The 26,956-nt window shown below is 48.9% G+C and overlaps 1 protein-coding gene across 2 annotated transcripts; it reads left to right on the top strand.

Annotated features, from left to right (window-relative positions):
- The first annotated feature begins 7 nt into the window (after positions 1 to 7).
- SUPT6H (SPT6 homolog, histone chaperone and transcription elongation factor) lies at positions 8 to 26,760 on the top strand. Of its 2 annotated transcripts, none has more exons than XM_088176954.1 (37): positions 8 to 98; positions 5,342 to 5,473; positions 5,932 to 6,084; positions 6,230 to 6,300; positions 6,827 to 7,022; positions 7,703 to 7,787; positions 8,196 to 8,469; positions 9,623 to 9,724; positions 9,964 to 10,077; positions 10,559 to 10,648; positions 11,108 to 11,250; positions 11,497 to 11,648; positions 12,132 to 12,230; positions 12,395 to 12,524; positions 12,626 to 12,776; positions 13,131 to 13,285; positions 13,781 to 13,976; positions 14,174 to 14,313; positions 14,392 to 14,509; positions 14,602 to 14,678; positions 14,807 to 14,942; positions 15,341 to 15,478; positions 15,786 to 15,953; positions 16,633 to 16,760; positions 17,777 to 17,984; positions 18,401 to 18,548; positions 18,779 to 18,921; positions 19,674 to 19,814; positions 20,907 to 21,102; positions 21,236 to 21,474; positions 21,702 to 21,815; positions 21,928 to 22,052; positions 22,500 to 22,612; positions 23,006 to 23,083; positions 23,172 to 23,338; positions 24,510 to 24,682; positions 24,841 to 26,760. In XM_088176954.1, exons 2-37 carry the CDS (start codon positions 5,365 to 5,367, stop codon positions 25,025 to 25,027), a joined length of 5,157 nt encoding a protein of 1,718 aa, XP_088033080.1. In that variant the 5' UTR covers positions 8 to 98; positions 5,342 to 5,364; the 3' UTR covers positions 25,028 to 26,760. The 2 variants fall into 2 exon arrangements, with proteins under 2 accessions (XP_088033080.1, XP_014731973.1); XM_014876487.2 differs by having other exon boundaries at positions 57 to 257.
- Positions 26,761 to 26,956: the final 196 nt, after the last annotated feature.

Genomic DNA, 26,956 nt, shown 5'->3' with positions numbered 1-26,956 from the left:
GCGCGGCCGCTCCGCCCGCCGGGAGGTCGCGGCTCGCCCGCTCCGCCCCCCGCGCTCGCCGCCGCCGCCGCCGCCTCCATTTTCCTTCGGCCCCTCGGGTAAGGCCGCGCCGGGCCCGGCGGGGCGGCGGTGGCGGGGAACGAGGGTCCTTGATCAGGAGAAGGGCGAACCCGCGTTTGTCCCGGCCCGGGCGTCACACCCGGCCCGGTGCCGCGGCGGCTCCGAGCCCCGGTGAAGGCGGCAGGGACGTCCCCGAGGTTGGTGTCGGGCTGCGCCGCGGGCCCCGCTGCGGGGGTGAAGCGGCGGCGGCCGCCCCGGTGGCGGCCGTGGGTGGGGCTGGCGGCAGCAGGAGCCTCCCGGGGAGGCGGCGGGCAGGGCCCGGAGGAGGCGAGGCGGTGGCCGGGGTCGAGGGTGGGTCCCCCGGGCCGGGAGGTGCCGCAGCCCCCGCCCCGTGCTGCAGTGGGGCCGGGGCTGCGGGGGAGCGCTGGCACGGTGGGGAGAGCTGTGGATGCGAGGCGATGGCGTGGGCAGCATCGGGATGCTTCTCTTGGAGCGGGGGACAGGGTGTGACCTTCGTTTCTCACCGCACTGGTGGTCCTGGACTCCCTTACTGTGTAGGTGTGGTTCCCAGATACGTGCTCTGCGGGTGTGATTCCCAGACCATCGCATTAGGCTTTCCAAACTTATGGCCAGGTGCTCCCTGAAAAGCCAAGGGCCTGGGAAAGCCCTTTTGGGTTTAATAAGTGACGGAAAGGTGGCAAGCGATTGGTGCTCATGGGGGAGTGAGATTATTGTGGAGTTTCACAGTCGTGTCCTCTGCTCTTTTTTTTTTTTTTCCTGAATACGACGATGTGGAGAAAGAAGGTTTCTCCTAAATTATTTAGGACAACTAAACTGTGGAGAGTTGCAGAGACCAGATAACACCGGGTGGGAGTGCTAGTGTGGTAAATGCGATATGGCAGAAGGTGTAAAGAAGGTAACACCACAAAATTGGCTCAACATCAGCTCTTATTCAGGAAAGAGCAGTAAGTGTCATAACAATTGTTTCTTTAAAAACGACTTCAACACCCCGTTGTGGCCTAAGAGGGATATTTTGAAATTACTTTAAAGGAGGAGAGAATGAAATAGAAAACATTGTTACGCTGCTGAGTAAATGGTTGGCAGTTTGTGTCCTGGCAATTCTGGTTAGACCATCCCAAAAAGGGAGCGCTGGAAAAGGCAGGGGCAGGAGCAGAGCAGGTTTTTGGGCAAGCAAAGGCTTCGTGTCCTCACCTGAGGGGAGAAGCTTGCTGACAGGAGATATGATCCAGGTACGTGAAGTCATGGGCAGGTCAGAGAAAGCGAGGAGGGAGCATCAGTTTTCTGCTTCTGACCGGAAATTATGATGCAATAGGGCTAAAATAAACAGGCGGAAGAGCTTTTTCACACAACATGCTATTAAATGTGTCAGCCTGCCACAGGACGTGCTGCCACCTGATAGCATCGGGGGCGGTGGGACCAGCAGGAGCATTAAAACCAACAAAGCAGGTATGGGAAGTTCCTGAGCTGTGTGGCTGCCTGGACTTTCCCCATCGTTGGTCCCCAGTCATCACTTCCCTCTGTGTTCCTCTCAGCGAGGAGGGTGAGAGTGTCAGGTTTAGATGCAGACTTCAGAAATCTGTGAAACAGCTGTAAAAGCTAAATATAAAGTGATATATTGCTGATATCAGGGCTGGCAGGCCACAGTAGCCATCAGAAGTCCATGTGGATACCAAGAAATGCCTGTGAGGAAGAGCTCAGCATTGAGGTGCCTGTGAGGGGTAATTTCTCATGGTGTGAGTGCCTTGCAGTGCTTCACAGGGATGTTTCTGTTATGCTCATAAGCTTCAGATTAAAAGATGACAAGATTATTTTGTTTGAATTCTGTGGTGGGGCACAGCCTGAAGACCACTGCTTAGTTATTAGTGTTAAATCTACACATTCCAGCTCAACCATGGCTTGCTTTTTTTGGGTTTTTTTTTTGTTTTTTTTTTTTTAAGAAAACTGGTATTGATTTCACTGAGATCTTGAGGGGTTGAAAGGGTGGTGTTATCTTTGCAGTCACATTTTTTTCCTAGTCAGGCATTTGTTGTCAGACTTGGACTCCTGTAGATGTACTTGGACTGTGCTAAAATTAATTTCATAAGCATTTAATTGACAGAATTAATAGATTTGGCTTCCTTAGGCTCTGCATTTTGAGTCGAGTTCTCCAGCTCTCTTATTCTCACAGAGCTTTCTGAATCCTCTGCAGTTTGACCCTTTGAAATGTGGCCATGGAGAGCTGAGCGAGATGTTCAGTGGTGGCTTTGGCAGTGTGGCTCCCTGGATCTGTGTGATCCTAAATGGACTGTGAGTTGAATCATGAAGTGGCAGAGGTTAGAACCATCCCTCCCCAAACCCTCTTTCCCCCTAAAAAAACCCCACGAGACAAGTGTTAATGTGAGATTGATGTAGTTTCTTCCACATAGAATAGGGAGAAGTCAAGGCCTGTCTTTGCTGCATCCGTGCTGTCCTAAAGTCAAGATGAGCACCTGACTTTGTTGGTTTGTGTATTCACATTGCTGTCCTGAGGTTGATTGCTGAATAATAAATATATCTTGCTCTGAGGACACTGCTTGGTTATTCTTGGTTATTATTGAGGTCTCCTGCCTTAGAGGTGGCATCTTTGTAGCTGAGGGAATGTCAGATATTTCTGCTTTCTCTCGCCCCACATCTGCTCAGGTGAAGTTCTTGAGGGATTTTTCTATTCCCAATGTTCTGAGTAGCCAGCAGATATTTGGCTATGTGAATGATTCCTGAAATCCTCAGGTTCTCACAAAGCAGCACTTGTTCTAAAGGCCCAGCCTCACCTCACAGGGTCTGCAGCCCATGTCCATCTTGGGCCTGACCTGATCAGAACTCAATGGTCCCAGTTAAAAAGGAGCTTGTGGACTCTGGATCAGTGCCACCGTGCCCTTGAGCTGAGCAAAGTGCAGACACTCCTGATCAAAACAGCTGGGCTGGCCCAACACTCCTTGGTCCAGAGTCTTTAAACCCTTTTCAGGTCTCTCCCTGTGTGACCTCACCAAGTTCTGCCTCTGCTGTTCTCCTCACTTCCCTGGCTTGTTTTGTTTTAAATTAAGGCTTCCCTGGCACAGAGGGTGGGAGAGGCACCTTTAATCCATATCTGGTTTAGCTTCTTGCTTTTTTTTCCATGCTAAGTGACGTCCTTGGTGTCCTGAGGTGAATTTCAGCTGGAGCTGAAAGCACCCGCGTTTGTGAGTGGCTGGCTTGTGTGGAGCCTGCTTGGCTGGATCATTAAATAAGATGGTTTTCTCGAGTCCTATTTGTTCCCTGTGTCCAAGCAAATTTGAATTGACGTGGAATGAAATTGCCAGGAAATTTTAGAGCAAGTGATGAGGAAGAAAGTTGGAATCGTGAGGTAAATACTTCACTGGCAGAAAATGGTGAAATTGGATGTGGTGCTTTGACGAGGCGGGTTTGTATTGATCATGGGCAGGAGATAAGTAAGGTTATTAGACTTGGGAATGCTCTAGGAAAAGCCACTCAGCCTGCAGGCTTTTGTATGTTAATACACCCTGGTGAATACCTGGAGCAGGAGGATTGGTGAGAAATCGTGAAGTTGACAGAATATTCATACACGGGTAAACATAATCCCTGTTTCTCTATTATGTGTAGTCACACAATTCATCAGTGCCATTTGCATCAGGGACACACATTTAACTGGCATCAGTGCTGCCCTCTGAGGCATTATTTCTGAGAGGGATGCTTAAATACAAGTGTTTGACTTCTAAAATGTTACGTCCTGTCTGGATGCAGAGCAGTAGCCTTGGCCTGCTCTTGTCTGGAGCATTCTGCATGGAAGTTGGCCACAGCCACATATTCTGCAGCCAACGAGTATGAGCTGCTCTCCACTCGTGTCTGAAATCTGGCAGAGGTCTTTCCCTCAGCTTTGTTGTGGGTTTTCTTTAATGAGATATGGATGACACGTTTCTTTGGAGCTGCTCGTATTTTAAGACTTAAAAGATCATCCAAGATCAGCCTTGGACCTTTTAAATGAGCAGTAGGTCCCTGTTTTTCTTCAAGTTGTTGTGTTTGTGCAGCAGATGTGTGGCTCTCAGGCCAGAACAAGAAATCCTGCACACGAGAGGTGCCATGGCAAAGCCTTGATCAGGTTGTCCCGTATGGGATTGATTTCCTTCAGTGGGTTGTTTGCAGTGGGGAAATGATTATGGGAATATTTTCAAGTGTGTTTGTTTAGGTATCGTTCCCTAATATGGAATTCTTTTCTCGTCTTTTTTTTTCTCTGTTGTTTTTGCGTGTTTGCATGTTGAATTACATCAGATGTAATTTAACATGGAGGTTTTGGCTTTAGATCTGACACCTCTGAATTGCTTTTTGTTCTGCTCCTTCCCAAAGGCCTGTACTTCTTCCTGGGCTGGCGTTTTCATCCTCACAGCCATTTGAGGAGTTGATTTGGTTTTCTTCATAGCTGACTCTTGTAAGGTTCAGTTGTTTTGATGTATGTAAAAAAGAGGTGAATAAAACTTCCTTTGAAAATTTCAAAAATATCAGTGAGTTTGTGACCACCAGAAGTGGAAGGCTCAGAGAGACAGAACTTGGCAAACACTTTCCTTTGTGCCAAGCTTGATATATGTTGTTTCCAGAAACCCCAGTTGGGAAACGCATCAAACAGAAGGTTCTGGATATAGAAAATGCCCTGTTTTTGTAGTTTTCTTGTTGCTTCCTCAGCTCTGGATGGAGGCCCCTGATGTGGAACATCCTGGCTGTGGCTCTGACTTGTGAGCAGCCACAAACCCCCTGCCCCAACCCGGGACCCCCATTCTTCTCTCCAGTTTGCTCTGCAGTCTCACTTGCAGCCAGCAATCGCCGCTCAGTCGAGGCCCTTTTCAGGGTCACCCTGGCTTCGTTGACTGCATGAGGATTAATCATATTAAGATCCTAATGAGTTGGGCTGTGTGCCTGACACCGTGCAGCATCAGTGGGAGCCTTCCCAGTGCGTGGGAGGGCGTGGATGGGCTGGAGGCTCTGGCCGTGTGTGCCTTCCAGCCGGGAGCGTTGCTGTGACAGCTCCTGCCCTCCTCACCCAGACACGGGCTGGCAGGAGCTGGCAGCTCCTGGCTGCTGCCTAATCTCTGGTGACAGGGAAGTCCAGGCAAGGTGGACACTGGGTAATTCAGGGCCTCTGTAGCTAATTTTGAAAGCCTTCTTGCTTTAGCTGCCTTCTCTCCAAAACCTGAAGGGGGAAGTGCTCGTGTTCTGCTTGTTCAGCTGATGCCAGGGATGTTTCTTCTTTCCCCAGCTGCTGTGTGAGAGACTGCAGCCATGTCTGACTTTGTGGAGAGCGAAGCAGAGGAGTCAGAGGAGGAGTACAACCAGGATGGGGAGGTTGTACCCAGAGTAACCAAGAAGTTTGTAGAGGAAGATGAGGATGGTGAGTTTTCTGAATTGTCTGTGTTCATTGCTGTTCTATTCTGTATCCCGTGGCTCTGCAGATGGAGCAATAACTGTGCTATAATAGCAGGGCCATCTGTAGTCAATAATCTCAGCTGTTTGAGTGCTTCCCTTCCTCCAAGTGCTCCAAGTGGTTTTCATAATTGGCAATAAAAAATACTCTGCTTCAGCCCCATGGGACTTGCAGTCACACAATTTGATAGTAAATGGTAAAAGCAGAGGAATTCTCCCAGTGTCACCACTCCACCTGTTCCCTCTGCAGAGAGAGCATGAGACAGGAAGCAGGGATCTGGCAGGAGCAGCTGGCTGGGTTCTGTGTCAGTAAAAGTGTTCAAATAAGACTCTGTGTGGATGGTGTGAAGGAAGATGCTGCCTGCTCAGAGCCAGGTCTCAGTGGATAACCAGTAGGTGTCTAATACGTGCTGCTCTCCCTCCCAGATGAGGAAGAGGAGGAGCTGAACCTCGATGATCAGGATGAGCAGGGGAACCTGAAAGGATTCATTAACGATGATGACGATGAGGAAGAGGAGGAGGAAGGCAGTGACTCTGGAGACTCTGAGGACGATGTTGGCCACAAAAAGAGAAAGCGCAGTAAGTTTTGTGACAGAGTGTAATGCTGGCAGAGAGCACCCTCTGCCCTGGTCTGCATGAGCTGGGTAAGCTGAACCCTTCTGGGCTTAGTGCATTCCCAGATGAGGAGAAGGACAGTGTAACTTAGCTCTGCTCTCTTCTTTAGCTTTTGATGACCGCCTGGAGGATGATGATTTTGACCTCATTGAAGAAAACTTGGGCGTTAAAGTCAAAAGAGTGAGTTGTGTTCCCATGTTGCTGTTAATGATGTGGTGTGTTTTAGCACAGAGGAGGGTGGGCACCAGCCTGGTGTGAGCAGACAGTGCCTCCCATCAGCTCCTACCCTCTGGGAAAGGGACTGCTGAGTGCTTGAAGGAAGCAGGATCTCTCCCTGCCCAAGCAACTCTGGCTTTCCAGAGTTTGCAAAGCACATTTTTCTGGTTCCTAAAGTCTGCTGTGCTCCTCCCTTTCCACCTCTTCAGGACAGTCTCATCTTCCATTCCTGTGTGCTGTTAACCTCAAGGTCAGCACAGGCTGTTACGGGCTCTAAAGCTCTTTCTGAAACATTAGAGTCACATCAACCAGGCCAGCACTGGTGGTGACAGCATGCAAGTGACACAGGCACGACTCCTGAGGGGGTGGCTCTTCTCCCCTGTATGCCTGTGCTGTGCTGGGCTCCATCCTGCTCCCTCCCAGGTGCCTGCAGAGGAAGTGCAGTGCTGAGCCAGGGATTGTGGGCACTAACAAGGAATTGTCCTTGCAGCAAAAATTCAGGCGTGTGCGAAAAATGTCTGATGATGAGGACGATGAAGCAGAAGATTATGGAAAGGAAGAACATGAGAAGGAAGCCATTGCTGAAGAAATCTTTCAGGATGGTGAAGGCGAGGAAGGAGGGGAAGCTGTGGAAGCTCCTGTTGCTCCACAGGAAGAGGAAGAGGAGGAGGAGGAAGATGAATCTGGTGAGTGTGGGTGGTCAGTTACAACCAAAGTTTGTTCTAGGATTAAAGCACAGGAACAAAGTTCAGACTTTCTCTGAACTAGAAGTGTCCAAAAGGCTGTGACCCTGTTATGGTGAAGCTCTTGTTGGTCTGATTAATACAATCCTGAGAATTAAATGTTTCTGGGTGACAGGTTTAGTTTGTCTGTCTGAACCACTTTGTGCAGGAGCACGTTATGTGTGCTGAGGTCTTGAATACCTCCCCTAGGCTGCCTCAAAAATGAAAATGCTTCAGAGGAAGGCACTCAAGGCACTGTTTAGTACCTCATAGCACAGTGCATGCCTGCCCTACCCCTCTTCAGCCTCAGCCTCTCACTGCTGCTGCCTTACCAGAAAAGTTTCAGGAATTCTTTCCACTGTCCAAGGCAGCCAGGCCTTTCCTGACTGTATTTTCAGTGCACTGAGCTGCAACTCAAATGGCTTTGCCTGGAAGTTTGTCTGGAAGTTTGTTCCAGCTTGTTCCTGTGGTTCAGGCTCCTGGACTGTGTGAGATTGCTGTAGGAGGTGCTGTGGGAAGCTGGGCAGACTTGACAGCCAGCAGCAGCCTAAGTCTGTGGTGGAGGCTCATAGTTGCACTGGCTGAGCTTTGTCAGAGGTACCAGTTCTGTATCTGAGTTCCCTGAATTGTTTCTCAATGTCCAGACATTGATGACTTCATCGTGGATGATGATGGACAACCTCTGAAGAAGCCAAAATGGAGGAAGAAGCTTCCAGGATACACAGATGCGTAAGTATTGATTGGAAGTTGGCATGGAGCCTTGAAAATAGTGCTCAACTTATTTGGATCTTGCGACTGCAGAGTGATTCAGCTTGTGGTTGAATACTGCTGGTCTTTTTCCCAGAAGAAACCTGGTAAATTTAGACACAGAGCTTTTAGTGTGTGATTTCTGAAATGTATGACTCCTTCCTTTTTTCCTTTTTTCCCCTGGATTTTTTTAAAGGGATACCAAAACCAGACCCTTAAGAGAAATATTTGCAGTAAAGCTCAGAATTTGTACCTGTCCATGATTATTTTAGCCTGTGTGGAAAACTAAAGCTTTGACAGCTTGGCCTCCTCTATGTGGCTGTAAAGATGTTCTGTGAACTGCACTGTGGGGCTGAACAATAGGGGTGGGGTTTTTTTTTTGCTTTCCAGTGCTCTGCAGGAAGCCCAGGAAATCTTTGGTGTGGACTTTGACTACGATGAGTTTGAGAAGTACAACGAGTACGACGAGGAGCTGGAGGAGGAGTATGAATACGAGGACGAGGAAACGGAAGGCGAGACCCGCGTGCGGCCCAAGAAGACGACCAAGAAACGCGTCAGTCGCCGCAGCATCTTCGAGATGTACGAGCCCAGTGAGCTGGAGAGCAGCCACCTCACAGACCAGGACAACGAGATCCGCATGACAGACATGCCTGAGAGGTTCCAGGTGAGGCAAGGGGCTGCAGCTCTGCAGGCAGAAAGCATTTTGGCTCCCAGGCCTGAGACCTGCAGGCTGACAAGCTGCTGGATGGATTTTGGAATATCTTTTTCCCTCTTTGACGACTTCACATGTCAAATATACAGGCTAAAACTGCCTTCAGACTTATCGGTGACATGGGAGTGGTTATAGTGAATCTAGATTTAGCTCTAATCGCAGCTTCCCTGTGGCCACTGGGTGCCAGTGTTGCACTGCTGAAGTGCAGGGCTTGGGCTCTGCTGAGATGGCTTTGTGCTGGAAGATGTTAGGAATCCCTTGAGCTGGACACATGGAGAGCAAGATGCAGTGCCAGAGAAGACATGGGAAGGTTTCTAGCTTACCTGTATGCCAGCTAACAAATAACTGCCGTAACTGACTTTACTCAAGGTGATGAGACTTACACTGCTCTCAGTACAAAGAGTTGTTTGTGCTGTGAGGAATCCTTCTGGTGTTTTAGTTTTACATTTTATTCAGATTTTCACTGAGAAATCCATCTCCCTTTAGTGTATGTTAGTGTAATTCTGTGTAGAGGTTTATTACCCCTCTCTGTGAAATAGGATGTGTGAAACTTCCACTTTTCCCAAGGACGCTTTTTCCCCAGAAGGAAATGCTGTCTGTGATGTCTTCTGGCTGTAGGTGACCTGTTCACAGATATTGTCATCTTCATGGATGTCAGTGGTGATAGAGCAGCACCTCTGAAAGAGAAGTGGCTGAGACTGAGTGCCCAGAGAGGCTCTGGAGCTGCTTTATCATTTGTTGCTCTGTGGTTGCAGCAACAAAAGTGGTAGCAAGGCACAGATAGATTGGAACAGAGGATGTAACTGGAGAAAACTTGGAAGTCTGGTAGGAAGTGGAGATATCCTCACTTGATTTTCACAGCAGGTTTTGCACCATTGCAGGCCTTTCCACAAACCTTTGGTAGGATTGTAGCTGCCTTTATCTAGTGTAAAGCTGATGCAATTTCCTGTGTGCTCAGAAGGTGCAGACAGTCCTTGGCAGGATAGGTGGGAGTCCCCAGAGGTAACCTGCAGCTCAAAACAATAATTTCCAGGCTTCTTGGAAACATGGCAGTGCAAGCCCTGGTGTTGCACGTGCCTCTGCTCATGATGTTGTCTCTTCCCAGCTGAGATCCATCCCAGTGAAGAGTGCTGAAGATGATGAGCTGGAGGAAGAAGCTGACTGGATTTATAGGAATGCATTTGCAACACCCACCATCTCCTTGCAGGTAAAGGACTGTGACTTGTTCCAGGGGTCTGCTGATAGGAACGTGGTGCCCATACCACCTCTATTTCTGGTTTTCAGCAGGTCATTTGATGTGTGTATCTTCATTTTTGCATCCATGAAACAGAGCAAAAAAGAGCATAGAAATTGAAAGAAACACAATTTCTCAGCCTTAAACTGGGGCTGCTCTTTTAGGGGATGAGCTCAGGCACAGAGTGAACACAACGTGTTTCTCCTTTTCAGGAAAGTTCTGACTACCTTGACCGTGGACAAGCCAGCAGCTTCAGCCGCAAGGGGCCCAGCACCATCCAGAAGATTAAAGAAGCCCTGAATTTCATGAGAAATCAGCATTTTGAGGTAATTTGCAACTTTTCTTCATTACTAAGGTCTGTCTCCTTTTCTTGACAGGATTAGAAGGGCTGCTGGAAACATTTAGGGCACATAGAAGGGGCTGAGATACCATCCCTGGTTGCCTCTCCTGTGATAAAATGATGCCCCATTGGGAGCTGCACCTCATCTTGTGTGAGCTGCAGCAATGCAGATTTTTAAGGCCTGTTTGACAGAGCTGCTGTCAGTATCTTTCCCTGATTCTGGACAAATTGAGGCTGAATGAGGTGGGGGAATTTCTCTTGAGCCTTGCTGGGTGCATTCAATCTGTTCTCTTGAGGTGTTGCCTGATGTTGCAAAAGTTTTTTGGTCTATGTGTATTCTGTGGTGGAGTAAGAGCTGCCCCATGAGTTTGTTGTCTCACATGGCACAAGAGCTCTGTCTGGGCTCCTGGCTGTCAGGAACAGCCCAGTCCCCTGCACAGGGGTGATGAATCTCATTTCTGGCCCAGGTCCCATTCATCGCCTTCTACAGAAAGGAGTATGTGGAGCCAGAGCTGCACATCAATGATCTCTGGAGGGTCTGGCAGTGGGATGAGAAGGTGAGGAATATTTTCATTGCTGGTTGTCTCATCAACATTTGTCCTCCTACCTAGCCTGATGCTTTCAGCAGTTTGTTTTGGCCATGTTTGGGGTTTTTACCCAAGTCTTTTCACATTTTTGCTGTCATACGGTGGTAAAGGGATATCTGACAAAATAAGATTCCAAAAAGTCCTTTCCCTTCACTGAGTCCTTCTGTGTAGTGACATTTCCTGCCAGCAGTGCAGGTTGCTTCTCTACTATCAGATCCAGACCTGGATTTTGTTTTCTTCTGTTAATATAATACATCTCTTAAATGAGACGTGCTGCATGCCACATTTGGCTTTAACTGTGAAGATCTTAATGATCATTTTCATATGACAAATATCCCAAAATCCTGGAAGTCCCTGTTTGGGAAGGGAGGAGGCAGATCACACACTGCAATGGGATGTTTCACTGCAATTCTTTTGTTCTCTTGTCAGTGGACTCAGCTGAAGATCCGCAAGCAGAACCTGACACGACTGTTCGAGAAGATGCAGGCCTACCAGTATGAGCAAATCTCTGCTGACCCAGACAAGCCCTTGGCTGATGGAATAAGGGCCCTGGATACTACTGACATGGAGAGGTAGGATGCCAGGACTTCAATATTCATTCCAAAATGACTTAAAATGTCCATTGACTTGCCCAAAGAGCACAAGCGCTCTGGCCACTGCGGAGCACCCACAAAGCCAATAATGAGAAATACTTAAAATTCTTTTGGGAATTGAATCCAAGGGCTCCTCTTCTGCCTGACCTGAGTCAGAGCAGGTTCCTTGAGTGTTCTGAGCATGACCTAGCTGCAGGCAGGGTGTAACATGCTGGCTTTCTGTAGGCTGAAGGACGTGCAGTCCATGGACGAGCTGAAGGACGTGTACAATCACTTCCTGCTGTACTATGGGAGAGACATTCCCAAGATGCAGAATGCTGCCAAGGCTGCTCGCAAAAAGCAAAAGCGTATCCGGGAGGATGGTGAAGAGGAGGAAGGTTTGTCTCCCCACATTTGATAGTTTTTGTGGGCTGCTTGAAAATCCTGGTTCGAACGAATAGGAAGAAAGTTTGGTGAAAAGCCCTTGTGTTTGCACAAAGCATCTCTGCCTGTCATTCTATCTCAGGTTAGTTCCGGGTCTTTCAGGCACCTTTGGAAATGTTTAAGGTTTGCCACACAAGGTGCTTTCCAATGGAATGTGAATGCCACCACTTTTGACAGGGATGGCATCAGCAAACTTGATGTATGTTCTAACGTGCAATCCAGAGATACTCCTATTAAAACTGCAAGAGTGACGCTGAAAATAGTGGTTCCAGGGTCTTTTTCCAACCCTGAATAATTTTAAGGCCACTGTGACCTTTGAGATGCCTTTGTGGGACATAGGGGCTCTGTTGCACGGTGTAGGTTGTGTTTAATCTCTTTACCGTGCTTCTGACACGCTCCAGCTGTCTGGATGCCTCTCTAATGTATCTTTCCTACAGGTGAAGGGGAGGATGCAGAGGATGATGAGCAGAAGGGGCCTGAGCTGAAGCAGGCTTCCCGAAGGGATATGTACACCATCTGCCAGGCAGCTGGGCTGGGTAAGGCTCTGCTCTGTCCTGCTGAGCATGCAGTGGCCTGTCCCACGTGCTCTGCAGGGTGCTGTGCCCCACCTGTGGAAAGAAGACTGGTAGTTTTGCTCACTATTAGCTACAATACCCTTGTCCTCATTGGTTTTTTTTTGTTTATTTGTTTTTTTTACCAGATGGCTTGGCTAAGAAATTTGGTCTGACACCTGAGCAGTTTGGAGAGAATCTCCGAGACAGTTACCAACGTCACGAGACAGAGCAGTTCCCTGCAGAGCCCCTGGAGCTGGCCAAGGATTATGTGTGTAGGTCAGTGTGGTGGGGTATTCATGGAGTTACTGAGGATGTAACACAAATGAGATGATCTGGGCACATTCTTCTAAGCCTTCACGTTGCCTTTTTGCTTGCAGTCAATTCCCAAGCCCGGAAGCAGTGCTGGAAGGAGCTCGGTACATGGTGGCTTTGCAGATTGCCAGGGAGCCCTTGGTCAGACAGGTCCTGAGACAGACTTTCCAAGAACGAGCTAAAATCAACATTTCACCAACCAAAAAAGGGAAAAAGGTACAGAAGGGAGCTCTGACTCTGTGGGTCAATTCAGGGAAGGATCTAAATAACCTACAACTGCTTGTTCTCCCATGTCAGTGGCAACTGAATAAATCTCAGAGCCCAGCTCAGCAGCGTGCTGCATTTTTAGTCTCAGCATTTTACCAGATGAGATGTTGCCTTCAATTATTGAAACAGTCTGTTTCTCTGGGACTGGGAAGCAATTCCACTGTGTCCTGCTGGGGAAGGAAATGCAGAGTGGCAGGCATAGGGCTGAGGGGGTATTGAATATAAACTATTGTCTGCTGTGACATACAGATGCATCTTTCTTCATGAATGCCCTGTGTGCTGACTGTCTCTCCTCTTTCCCAGGATATTGATGAAGCCCACTATGCTTATTCCTTTAAATACATGAAGAACAAGCCTGTGAAGGAACTGAGAGATGACCAGTTCCTGAAAATGAGCCTGGCAGAGGACGAGGCACTGCTCACCATAGATATCAGTATTGACATGAAAGGAGTGGAGGGGTGAGTTCCCACTGGCTGTGCTATCACTGACTTGGCAGAGCTCATTCATGCAGTGCTCTTAGAGCCCCTCTGTAACCCAAACTATTTCTTAAAGTCATGGCCTGGTAGTTTCCTGCACCTCAAAGTCAAGCAGCCTGTCAGGGTCTAACTTTATTCATCATCTTGTTGAGAGCTTTAGCAGACATCTGTCTTAGTCACTTGAAAGCAACCTCTGAAACCTTGGGATTTTTGTGGAAGATGATGCTTGCTTCCCAACCAACTTAGTTCCTTCGCTGCACATCTGAGTGGCCACACTGTGCAATATATGGGTGTGCTGGAGTGGCTGTGATCTGTCCACAGCATCACTTCAGCAGCTAAAGCAGCGTTTAATGCGAGGGTTGGCTCTTCCCTAATTTTTTCCAAGCAGCTACCTGAATCTGAGGTGTGCAGACATCTGCCAGTGATGGTGTCCATGCAGGTGTCTGGAGCCTTTCTGTATCTCCTCCTTTCTTGCAGTTATGGCAGTGACCAGACATACTTTGAGGAAATCAAGCAGTTCTATTACCGGGATGAGTTCAGTCACCAGGTGCAGGAGTGGAATCGCCAGCGCACCATGGCCATCGAGCGCTCCCTCAACCAATTCCTCTACGTGCAGATGGCCAAAGAATTAAAGAACAAGCTCTTAGTGGAGGCCAAGGAATATGTCCTCAAGGTGAGACGATGGGCCTGCAGACACTGGCAGCCCTGCAGTGTTCTGGGGATAGCTGCTGACAGGGCATACACAAGTTCTTAGGGAGGAGGAGGAGACAGGGGTTGAGTCTGGTTCAACTTTCCCTCCAGAGGGGGGTTATGCCAATGCCCCTGCAGTGGATTTTCTCACTCCTCCTTGTCTTTTCTCTGCTCTCCCAGGCTTGCAGCCGCAAACTGTACAACTGGCTGAAGGTTGCTGCATACAGGCCAGATCAGCAAGTGGAGGAAGATGATGATTTCATGGATGAAAACCAAGGGAAGGGAATCCGGGTGCTGGGCATTGCGTTTTCATCAGCCAGGTAGGAGGGAGGGAATGGTGTCTGGATGCATGTCCAGCTTTAGCAGTCCTCCATATCTGAGGGATCTCTATTTGACAGGGACCACCCTGTGTTTTGTGCCCTGGTTAATGGAGAGGGTGAGGTGACAGATTTCCTCCGATTGCCACACTTCACAAAGAGAAGGAATGCCTGGCGTGAGGAGGAGAGGGAAAAGAAGGTGAGCTTTGGTGCAGCTGTCACTGAGATGAATGTAGCTCAGAACAGAAACCCTCTAGCTTTTCTGCTCTGATTTTCTACTGTTCTTTCCAGGCCCAGGATATTGAAACACTGAAGAAATTCCTTCTGAACAAGAAGCCTCACGTGGTGACAATTGCAGGCGAGAACAGGTCAGTCTTTGTGCTACTTCCACTTCTCATTCTCTTTGCAGTCCCTTCCTTGTGCCTGCCTACATTTCACTGTTTCCAGGACCCAGCTCTATGCCCTCCCCTCAGTCCTCTTGGCTGTCTCTCCCTAGGGATGCTCAGATGCTGATGGAAGATGTAAAGAGAATTGTTCATGAGCTGGACCAAGGACAGCAACTGTCCTCTATTGGAGTGGAGCTGGTGGACAATGAACTGGCCATCCTCTACATGAACAGCAAGAAGTCTGAGGTGAGCCTTCTGCTACTCCAGCTCTTCCTTAGTCTGTTGCTCATTCATGCTGTGTCATCCTCCATTTATTGTGCTGGCCTTGCATCATCTTCTGTCTCATATGTTCCATCTGGACAGTCACGTACTTGATCTTTGGATCAAGGCAAAACATCTTAGGCTTCCCTGAAGAGATCAGCACCAGCAGATGCACAAAGTAGATATTGATGCAATCAGAAATGAGTGAGATTGTTCCATTACTAATTGCATAAGAGCTCCTGGGAGCCTTTCACCTCGGCTTTCTTTGCCCTGAGCACCAAGTGCTTCCTTGCTGCAGTGCCTATCTGATGTGTCTTTGCTGCTTGTGGTACAAAGTGTGAAAACACCACGAGAGTTTTCCCTGATTCAGTGTCCTGTTGCAGAATGAATTCCGGGATTACCCCCCTCTGCTGCGTCAGGCCGTGTCCCTCGCTCGCCGCATCCAGGACCCCCTCATAGAGTTTGCCCAGGTCTGCAGCTCTGATGAGGACATTCTCTGCCTGAAACTCCACCCTCTGCAGGTAAGTTTTCCTTGGGCATGAAAGATCCTTCTCCACAAGAGAAAGCGGCCTGTGAGGGTTTTGCTTTTGAAGAAAAGATTTCCAAGTTAAACTTGTGTGAGTTCTGCCTGTTCTGTGCCATATTCAGGCTATGCAGCACCTTCTGTTTTTTGGGTTTTTTTTGCTTTTTTCTCAGCCTTTAGGCTGTTCTCAGGGGTAACTCCGAGGTGCAACACAGCTCCTGGGAGCCAGTGTGTTGTGTTTGGCTCATGGCAGAGGGGTGCACGGATCCATCTTTTCCAGGGCTAACACCTCTTCTCTCTGCCAGGAGCACGTGGTGAAGGAGGAGCTGCTGAACGCACTCTACTGCGAATTCATCAACCGTGTCAACGAGGTGGGGGTGGATGTGAACAGGGCCATTGCTCACCCCCACAGCCAGGCTTTGCTGCAGTATGTGTGTGGCCTGGGACCACGCAAAGGCACTCACCTGCTGAAGGTAAGGAGGCTTCAGGGCCTGCCTACAAAACCAGCACATCCCCAGCACTCTGTGAGTGCTCAGGAGGACTCAGGGTCCTGGGTGCCAAGTGCAGCTGACAGCTCTGTTGATGTGTGTTTTTACCTCACTGTGCCTCGCCCTGAAGCTACACGTGGACTTGTGTCCTTGAGAGACCCAAACAGCTCAGCAGATCCATCAATCGCAGCCAGCTCCCAAACCCACAGGAATGGATGTGCTGTCAGAGCGTCAAGACACCTCCACAGTGTAGAAAACACGAGGCAAAAAGCCAACACTTCTCCTGAGAGTTGGAGCTGTGATTATGTGGACTCATCATCTTTCACACAATGTTGAGACACTGGCAGGGAGCAGCAACTTAAGAGTTGTGATGGGCGTGTGTCAGATGCTTTTAAACACTGCAGTGTGCCGTGTGAATCCTCTGCTTTTTTCCCAGACAAAAACAATTTGGGTTGGAAGGGACCTTAAAGATCATCTAATTCCAACCCCTGGCCATGTTCACAGGCATCTTCCACTAAAGCAGATTACTCAGAGCCCCATCCAACCTGGCCTTGAACAATTTCAGGGATAGGAAGTCCACAACCTCTAAACGCAACCTGTATTTGAATAGCAGGGTTTACGCTCTTGCCTCTCTCAAGGTTTATATTCTTGCCTCTCTCTGCAGATCTTAAAACAAAACAACACCCGTCTGGAGAACAGGACCCAGCTGGTTACAATGTGTCACATGGGACCCAAAGTGTTTATCAACTGTGCTGGCTTTATCAAAATTGACACAGCATCACTGGGTGATAGGTGGGTATTGGGTTGCATTTGATGTCCTATGGGGTGTGGAGTCAGTGTGAGTGACAGGCTGACACAGTGACCTTCCCTGAGTCAGTGTTCCCCAGAGTTTCTGTGTGGCCTCTCTGATTTTAGGCCAAGTTTAGGTATTGCTGGTTATTAATCTGGTTCTTACAGGCAGCTAAACTTGCACAGCAGCAGTGTGAACTGCAGAAAATTAATTATATGGCTTGTTCTAGTGTGAAGGACTTTGTGGTCAAGAGGAACTAAACTAAAACCAATTGTTCCCTAAATTAGTTGTCATGCAGTCATCAGTAACCCATGGCCACTTCAGCTTAGTTTCTGCCTGGTTGTTCCAACAGTATTTTATTTTTTTAAAGTTTCAAGCTTGAGAAATAACTCAGCAATTTGGCTTCCTCTTAAACCAGTAGCAACACTGGGAAGTTTATAGAGCATTAAGTTACTGGTAACTGCACAAGAGGTATTTTGAGGACAGTGTAACCTTGTTTCTGAACTTGACTGACTGCTTTGCACAAACAGTAACTTACTAGAAACGTGCTTTCTCCAGGGTTTTTTGCCTTTGAAAAGCAGTGTGAGAAAGAACACCTGGCTGAATCTCTACATTGAGTGATCCAACCCCACCAGCTCCCTTGATTCTTGCAGGATACAAATCCCAGAGATGCTGGGGGCAAAGTGTAACCCATCCAAACAGCTCAATAGCAACACTGAATTTGTGTGAGGAGAGAAACTGCAGAGAGCTCTTTGCTCACAGAGCAGCTGTAGTATGGAGGGATCAAATCCACCCAGCATCCAAAATGCCTGGCTGTGTCTTTGGAGCTGCAGACTGCAGTTTGCCAGGTCTTGCCTTGTCTCCTGTTGGTTTAGCAATGAATAATTCATAGTGTCCTTTTTGGAGTACTTTGTTCCATGGAAGGCAGCAGTGATGCTCAACAATGTGCTTGATCATTGAGCTGCAGGAACAGCTGGAACAGCTCAGAGACCTGATCTGAACACTGGTTTTGTTTCAGCACTGATTCCTACATTGAAGTCCTAGATGGCTCCAGGGTCCATCCTGAAACCTATGAATGGGCAAGGAAAATGGCAGTGGATGCCCTGGAATATGATGAGTCAGCTGAGGATGCAAATCCTGCAGGAGCTCTGGAGGAGATCCTGGAAAACCCTGAGCGCCTGAAAGACCTGGATCTCGATGCCTTTGCTGAAGAACTGGAAAGACAGGTGCATTGAGGGTTCCTGGTGCTGAGAAACAGAGGGGAAGCTCTGCTGCCCAGCTGAGATTCTCATGTTTTGTAGCTTTATCCTTTTTAGGAGCTGGGCATTAGCTGTAAAAAATGTAAGCAGGCATGATGAACATCAGTGTCTGACAATGACATGTAGTAAATGCTTGCAGAAAGTACACTTGGGACAGGAGACAGTAATTAGACCATTTAAGCTCTTTTCCCTGAATATGTTTGTCCTTTTGACCTCCTCAACATCCTGTGACCGAGTTTCACCATTTGTTGGTACCTGCTGCATTCCTTTTTTTTAAATTTGCTGTTTCATAAGTTGCTTGAGTTCTTCCAAAACTTACACTGGATTCCCTACTGACCTTCTTCCTGCTGCTCATGCCTCTATAACCTCTGAATCCCACACAGGGCTATGGTGACAAGCACATCACTTTATATGACATTCGAGCTGAGCTAAGCTGCAGATACAAGGACCTGAGAACCCCGTACCGTTCTCCCAACACGGAGGAGGTCTTCAATATGTTGACCAAAGAAACTCCAGAGACATTTTACATAGGTATATCCCTGTCCACATCCCTGCTTTCTGTCCTCCTAAGCTGACACAGGATGTGTGGATCTGAGTGAGCATGGTGCTGGGACAGTGCTGTGGTGGAGTGTGAAGCAGCTTTTCCAGTACCTGGGTGGCCTCCTAATACCATCATGCATGAACAACAACCTTGGATGGAGGGAATTGCCCAGCTCTGCAGTTTTGCATTATTTCTTTTCCCCTCTCCCATCACCCCACAGGTAAAATGATCATCTGCAATGTGACTGGGATTGCCCACAGGCGTCCACAGGGAGAGAGCTACGACCAGGCGATACGGAATGATGAAACCGGCCTTTGGCAGTGCCCTTTCTGCCAGCAGGACAACTTCCCAGAGCTCAGTGAGGTGGGGCTGCTTCTCCTGACAGGCCTGCCTTAGTCAGGAGCCTGCTATCAGCAGGAGTGTTGTGTAGGGTTCTTGGGAGATGAGGTATCAGAGCCAAGATCGTGTCTGCAGTGCCCCAGGATCCCAACTTGATGTGGCCTTTGGCTGTAAATAAAATCTGTTGCACTTCAGACTAATTGCTTCAGTATAGATTTGGCAAGTCTTTTATGGCTGCATTATGGCTTTTAGAGTGAAATGGACCTGAGAGTAAGCTGACCAGTTCTTTGCAGATATATAAAGTGTTCTTGTTTGTGGTCTGGGATTGTATATCATGCAGAGAAATTGCCTGTGACACTGAGAACAGAAGGCTGTGCCACCTTTTCAATTTTAAGAACTTATCTGGACCACCTGCTGCTTAATGCAGCTGTACTTTAGGTCCCTTCTAAACACTGTGAATTCCAGCCTGGGTAATCCATGACTTTAAACCCCTATAGTGTTCATTAGAGAGAAACCCTGGCTACAGGCTGGTGTTCAGTGTCTAAAAATGTCCTGACCTTCGTGGTTGCAATGTCCCATAAGCTGAGCAGAACTGGAGGAGGAAGATTGCATTACTGGGTAGCATTTTTTGAAGTCTTCTGTCCCCTGCCCCTTCCACAAGTCTCTGCTAGCTTCACCACTTTGCTGACACAGCTTTTGGACTTGTTTTGAGTATGAACTGCTGGGGCTGTTTTGTTTCCATGCTGAATGATTTATTTACTTTTGCCTTGCTCAAGGTTTGGAACCATTTTGACAGCGGTTCCTGCCCAGGTCAGGCCATTGGAGTGAAGACACGTCTGGATAATGGTGTTGCTGGCTTCATCCCAACAAAATTTCTTAGTGACAAGGTGGTCAAGAGGCCAGAAGAAAGGGTGAAGGTATGAAAGCAGTGGATTTTCACACCCCCAGTGAGAGCTGGAAGAACCCGGAGCCAATACCAAAGACTCAGAGTTTGGTTCTTTATGTTCTGGTCCTTAACTGTTCTTAAATGACTTTTCCAACCTTGTTTTCATGTAAGGACTTTAAATCAGCAGGAAGTTCAGGTTCTGGTTAGTGTCCTTGTCCCACAGTGCAAATCTCCCTTGGCAGCTGGTGAGGCCCTGTTAATCAGTTAACACGTTGTGCTGAAGGAGGATTTATTGTCATCTGGCTGGAGTCTGGGTTTAGGAGACCAGAAGGCATTCTAATGCAGAGCTGCCCTTTGTTTCTGGCTTTCTAAAGAGTTCACACAACTGCTTTTGGACAGGCAAGGGTCATTTTCCCTCTTATAACTTTTTCTTCCCTCTCCATTAATTTGTGCAGGTCATCAGAGTTACTGGTCCTGCTCAGGACAGGGATTGGGGTTCTGAAAGAAATGGAGTAACACCTTTTTATCACATAATAGCTGATTATAATAGCAATAATCACATCTTAGCTGTCTTTTGAGGTCCCCAACAATCCATGCAGGTGATGGATAATCCTGTAAGCTCAGAGGTCTCAGCATTTCTTTAAAGAGTTATTAACTTCATCGTGGCTAACTGAACTAAGACATTGCAGTTTTTGTGGGGGGATTTTCTGCCTCACATTTTATTAGAGCATTCCTTTGGGTGTTTGCTTCTGCACACACTTAACTGCTTTCATGCACATCTTGAAGTCCAGTTTTGTTGCCGCCATTGTGAAAGATATTTGAAATAGAAAAGGTGACTGTTCTCACCCTCCAGACATTCAGTCTTCCATGTGGTGTGGGTAATAGGTTATAGATGTGCTGAGAACTGCCCATTTTTCCCTTAATCTCTTTTGATTCTGGTCGTTGTTGGGATCAGTTGACTTTGTTTGTGTCGAGAGATCGCTTCTAAAGGTTGTATCACTCTGAAGTAGCTGAGATGATTTGTACCTCCTCAGTGCCAGGTGGATCCCACAGTTGTGTAGCACAGAGATTCTGGTGTATCTGCCAAACCTGCTGCTCACCTTGGCCTGCACCTCCTCTGCAGGTGGGAATGACCGTCCACTGCCGCATCATGAAGATTGACATTGAGAAATTCAGTGCAGACCTGACCTGCAGGACCTCAGACCTGATGGACAAGAACAATGAGTGGAAACTGCCCAAAGACACCTACTACGACTTCGACTCTGAGGCAGCAGATCACAAACAGGAAGAAGACATGAAAAGAAAGCAGCAGAGGACAAGTGAGTTCTCTTAATTTCTCTCTCCCTGGTAATTCCAGCCTTCCCAGGCTGCTTCAGGACAATCAGCACAATTAGATACGGTTGCATCAAAGCAGTTCCTCTTGGAAGGCTGAACGTTCCCTTTGTTCCCCAGCGTACATCAAGAGGGTAATTGCTCACCCATCATTCCACAACATCAGCTTCAAGCAAGCAGAGAAGATGATGGAGACCATGGACCAAGGGGATGTGATTATTCGGCCAAGCAGCAAAGGGGAGAATCATCTGACTGTCACCTGGAAGGTCAACGATGGCATTTACCAGCATGTGGATGTCCGGGAAGAGGGCAAGGAGAATGCCTTCAGCCTGGGCTCCATGCTCTGGATTAACACAGAGGTAAAGCCCTGCAGGGCACTCCTGGGAAGGAGAAGGACTTATTTTACAGGTTGACACAGCCCTTCTGTCCTTGTAGCTGCTTTCACACTCTTGGAGAGTAACTTCCAATACATTCTCTGGATCCTTAGACAATACTTGTCTTTTTTTTTTTTTTTTCTCAAGGCTTGTTGTGCAGAGTGTATGACCAAATGCACCCTAAATACCTCTTTAAATGTGTTTGTTCAAAGGAGTTTGAAGACCTGGATGAAATTGTTGCTCGTTATGTCCAGCCAATGGCTTCTTTTGCCAGAGACCTGTTGAACCACAAATACTATCAGGACTGCAATGGTGGGGACAAGAAGGTGAGACAATCCCAGGATGTGGTAACTTCTTAGGAAGATATCCATGGGCTCTGTGTACTGCTGAAAATGTGGGCTCCCCTGGAGCATTTATTTTCTTTCTCTCTCTAATTAGAAGCTGGAAGAGCTGCTGATAAAGACCAAGAAAGAGAAGCCAACATTTATTCCATACTTTATTAGTGCCTGTAAAGATCTACCTGGTAAATTCCTCTTGGGATATCAGCCTCGAGGCAAACCAAGGTAAGTGAGAGGCAAGCCCAGCATCTGCACTGAGTACTGCCAGTACTAAACCTCAGCTGACTGCTGCCAGTTTTTCTTCCAGCTCTGTGAGAATCCCTGTAAATCACGCCTCCTCTTTGCCAGGATTTGGCTTCCTGACAGTGGAGGACCTAATTCTAGCAGTAAATCTCACCCAGGAAACTCCCATGTTTCTTAACCATCTGGCTGCCACAAGCAGCACTGCCCTGTGCTGTGGGAGTGTAGGCAGGGAATGATGGATTTTTCATGGAAAGGCAGGGTAGTTTGAAGCAATTGTGATTTAACTTTATTGAAGATAAAGTGTCTTGGGTGGATCTATCTGTTCATTATCCGTACAGCCATAGCCTGTGATTTTAGTCCATGCCTGTTCTGAGTGTCACCTGTCAGTGAGTGACTGAAACAGCCTCATGCTGTCCCTGCTCCTCCCAGGATAGAGTATGTGACAGTGACACCAGAGGGATTCCGCTACCGGGGCCAAGTCTTCCCTACTGTGAATGGACTTTTCCGATGGTTTAAGGATCACTATCAGGACCCTGTTCCAGGTGAGCAGCCTAAAACTTCAGTATCTCAGCTCTTTGTTTATCACACAATATTAGGGACAGTTATTAAAGGACAGTTCAGACTTTTTTGTCCCAAAAATACGTCCTAGGATTTTTCTATATATGGGAAGTTTCCAAGCAATGCTTGAAATGCATGGATGCATGGACCGACCCACTGAGAGCTCTCATGAGAGTTAATCTTTCATCATGTAGGCTGTGCAGCAAAGTCCGGACCAGTCCTTTCCTCTCCTTTGTCTCCCCCACCATACAGTCCAGCACACACCATTCCCTGATAGCAAGCCATTGTGCCAGAACTCCATTTTTTTCAAATCTTGAGTTTCAGACCAATGGCTGCTCTTCCAGGAGAATTAATCTCCCTCTTGGTATTTTTCACAGGTATCACCCCCAGCAGTAGCAGTCGGACCAGGACTCCGGCCTCCATTAATGCTACCCCAGCTAACATCAACCTGGCAGGTCAGTGCAGGCCATTCCCGGTTGGAACTGGGATGTGAGCTGCTCCTGCAGGCTCCACTTCTCCTAACGCAGTGTGTCTCCCTTGCAGACCTGACACGTGCAGTGAATGCTCTACCACAGAACATGACCTCCCAGATGTTCAGTGCCATCGCTGCTGTGACAGGCCAGGGGCAGAACCCAAATGCCACCCCAGCACAGTGGGGCTCCAGCCAGTATGGCTACGGGGGCAGCGGAGGCGGCAGCAGCGCATACCACGTAGGTGTCACTTAAATTTCTGCTGGCTTCTCCTTGCTGCTAGAAACCACTGGGAGCTGAGGAACCCCTCATTGCCTGGGGTCCCCAAGTCTTAGTTTTGTCCCTGTGGTGCTGCACAGGCTGGATTCTTGAACCAGGTTTCCTTTTGCCTCCCGTGACTGGAGAAATGAGGTGCATAACTTCAGCCGTGCTCCGGGGGGGAGTTGGAGCAAGGAGCAAGCTGGTCTGGTCCCCCAAGGAATGTGGCAGGGTGGAGAGGGGGGATCCAGCAGTGAGGGCACACAACCTTCTGATTGTGCCCCTGAATTGGCAACGTGAGCTGCCAGTGGAGGAGATTAGCTGGGAAAGTATGCGCTGAGTTTGCAGGGCTTTTCAGCTCAGCGCTAATCCCCGAGCTGCACCGGCAGGGAGCACCTCAGCCTGACCCAGCACCCAGGGGCTTTGCAGGGAGTAAGATGGAATTGGACAGTTCTGGCTCGTGCTGAAGCCTTTCTTCATGTGTGCCTGCTCCCAGCCCACTCTGCAAGCTCCTAGCTGACACCAAGGCAAATTCCAGCTTTGGAAAGACTGAGGAGCCTGGGTACAAAAAACACACCCAGCTGTTGCACCCAAAGAAGAGATGCTGCAAGACAAGGCTTGCAGGGAGGAGCGATCCTCTTTTAGAGCACCTTGGGAGGCTTTCAGGAAGTTTGGCACAGTAAATGCTGAGCTGAGTATAGGCAGGGTCTGTGGATAACCTGATGTATTAATCATCAAGACATCTGAAGAAAAGGGAGATGAACACCGTGGGGCAAAGGCATTAAGCTCTTCATGGGACAAACAGCCAGCTGGCTTGGGATGTGGGAGGGAGCCATCCTGGGAGCTGCTGCACCTTCTCTGCAGCCTGCAGGGGAAGAATTTATCTGTTCTTCGTGCCCACTGCAGGATCTCCTTGCTGCTGGCTTGCCCCAAGTGTCTCTTGTGCTGCTTGGCTCGAGCATCTCCCCTTGGGCTGAACAAGGAGAGCAGGCTGTGCTGGGCCAGCTCTCAGGGGAGCAAATGTGCTGTGCTCAGCTGGGCTGGGGGCATGCAGAGTGAGGGTGGGCACCCTCCTGGGCGAGCAGGGCAGTGCAGAGTCCCCCCAGCCTGGCAGGTCCACCCTCTGTCCCCTGACAGCCTCTGCTCTCCACAGGTCTTCACGACTCCAGCACAGCAGCCGGTGGCCACCCCTCTGATGACCCCCAGCTATTCCTACACTACTCCCAGCCAGCCCATCACCACGCCCCAGTACCAGCTCCAGGCCAACACCACACCCCAATCCTCCCAGTCGCAGCCATCCAGCTCCAGGCAGAGGCAGCAGCCAAAGTGAGTACCTCTGGGTGCTCGTATCCATGTCTTGTCTCCATTCCTTTCTTGATTTTTGTGGAAGCAGCATGATGGGATTACTTTCCCCACGGGGAGGGAGAGAGGGAGGGTAGGGAAGTTTTCCTGTCACATCTCACGTTGTCCCCGTGTCCTTGCAGGACCAACAGCCACGCTGCCATCGACTGGGGCAAGATGGCCGAGCAGTGGCTGCAGGAGAAGGAGGCTGAGCGGAGGAAACAGAAGCAGAGGTTGACCCCTCGCCCTTCTCCCAGCCCTATGATCGAGAGCACGCCCATGTCCATCGCCGGGGACGCCACGCCTCTCCTGGATGAGATGGATCGATAGGACCTGACACCCGACACCTCCGCTCTCTTCTCCAAGGAAGGGGGAAGGAGAGGGAACAATAGGAAGCGACTTCCCTTAGACACATAACTCCTGTTTTATACGTCGTGGGATGGTGGGAAATGACTCTTGGTGATGTGCACCTGAGCGAGAGAATAGACTTGGCAGGGCTGGTTTAAAAATATATACTATATATAAGAAAAATATATCGTAGAAAGGAACAGTGCATCGGCCTCTGCGTTCTAGGCTCCGGTTTGAGGCACCTTGGAAACTTAGCAAAGCAAACGTGAGGTCAAAGGAGTCTGTCCTTGTACATGCACAGCACTCTGCTTTCACCCCAAAGACTGGGAAGCAAACGGAGCTGAAAGTGCATTGCCCTGGAAGTGAGCCTGTTTCCTTTGGATTCTCCCAAACCCTGACTGCCACCTCCCCTCGTCCCGAGACCACAAAGCAAAGTCGTGGGGGTTGTGACAAACGAACCAGAGTTCTCACAAAGTTCCTGTTGTTGTTTGCTCCATGTTTTCATGCGTGACAGGCTCAGCAGAGCCTGTGCCAACCCCAGCTGTGTCTGCAGGGGTCCAGCACAGCGGCTCGGGGTCTTGCTGGAGATGCAGCTGTTGTACCAAAGGCTTGCTCTCTCCTCTGGCTTCTTTTGGAACAATATTTATTTAGTTTTGACTATTATTTTTTTTTTATCAGACTGCGAAATAAAGCGCCAGCCTACGGCAGCTTCCCCGAGACAGACACATGGAGTAAAGCACCACGGAGCAGCCCGGAGTGCATGGCCTCCTCCTCTGTACCTGCTTCCCCTGCCCAGCTGTAACCAAGAGGGGTGAATAAATAGCGTTTTTACTGAATGCTAGCTCAGAGGTTTTCTGCCTGCACCCTGCCCTTCCCCTTAGGATTTGCTCAGAGCAGAGTTGCCTGGTGGAAGTCGATGCTCCTTCTTCCTTTGTTGCTTGGTGTTGCCCTCTGTGTGCTGGAAGTTTCACAGAGAAGCCGATTTCTGTTGTTAAACAATAAGGTTTTGTTATGGATGCACCACATGGAGACATCACACCGACATCGGGGGCACCTCCCTGTGGCTATTGGATAGGGAGGGCACTGGGATGGGGCGGATAAAGTGGATAACTTGTGTCAGAAGCAGCGCAGTGTGATGTTCCTGAGGGACTGCCAGCGACGGGAGAGACATTTCTGAGAGGGAAAGTTCCTGCGGCACACACTCTCCCCTCTCCTGCTTTGTTAGTAGGGATTTTCTATGGAAGCAGAGTCTTTGTTCCTTCCCAGTGCTCCTGGTCAGCCTCCTTTGCTAGGAAATGAGCAGGAACAGCAGATCTTAGGAAACAAAGGTCTTCTTTGCATCTAAATGCTCCTGAAGAATGGCAGCGACCCAGGAGACAAAGCAAAGCTCTTTGCACAGAGAAATGCAGGTCCTGGCTTCAATGCCATCCCCTCTGCAGTGCTGAGGGGCTGACAGGGTCCTGTTCCTCCCAAAGCCACCCAGGCCAGTGGGGAGAGCCGTGGGCTGGGGCTCACAGCTCCGAGGTTGCAGGTGGATGAACTTGGCGCTATTTTCTTATTTCATGAGACTGTACGATAGGAATCTGACTGGGAGCAGCTCCTTATGGATTGGACCTGGAAGCGGGGGGCTAGTTGTGTGTTGTTGCCTCCTTTCTGGCTGTCTTTGTTTTTAGTTTTCCCTTGCTGTCAATAAAAGTTCTACTTTTGGAAAGCTCGTCCGCATGCCCGGCGTGCGTGCTTCCTGTCGGGATGCTGCGGCTGCCACGGGGGCTTTGCACCCACAGAGGAAGCAAAGCCTTCCTCTACCCTTGGAATTCCCCCCTGGACTCATGTGATCCGCTTATTTCACGGATTTGGGATTGCACTGCACGCTCCTCAGTGTGGGCTTTGCTGTCTGCTTGGTTCCTGTGC

The sequence above is a fragment of the Sturnus vulgaris genome, chromosome 21 (genome assembly GCF_052056855.1).
Source record: "Sturnus vulgaris isolate bStuVul1 chromosome 21, bStuVul1.hap1, whole genome shotgun sequence".
In the NCBI taxonomy this organism is placed as follows: Eukaryota; Metazoa; Chordata; class Aves; order Passeriformes; family Sturnidae; genus Sturnus; species Sturnus vulgaris.
The sequence above is the reverse complement of the archived record's forward strand: the minus strand, read 5'-3'. Positions and strand labels throughout refer to the sequence as shown.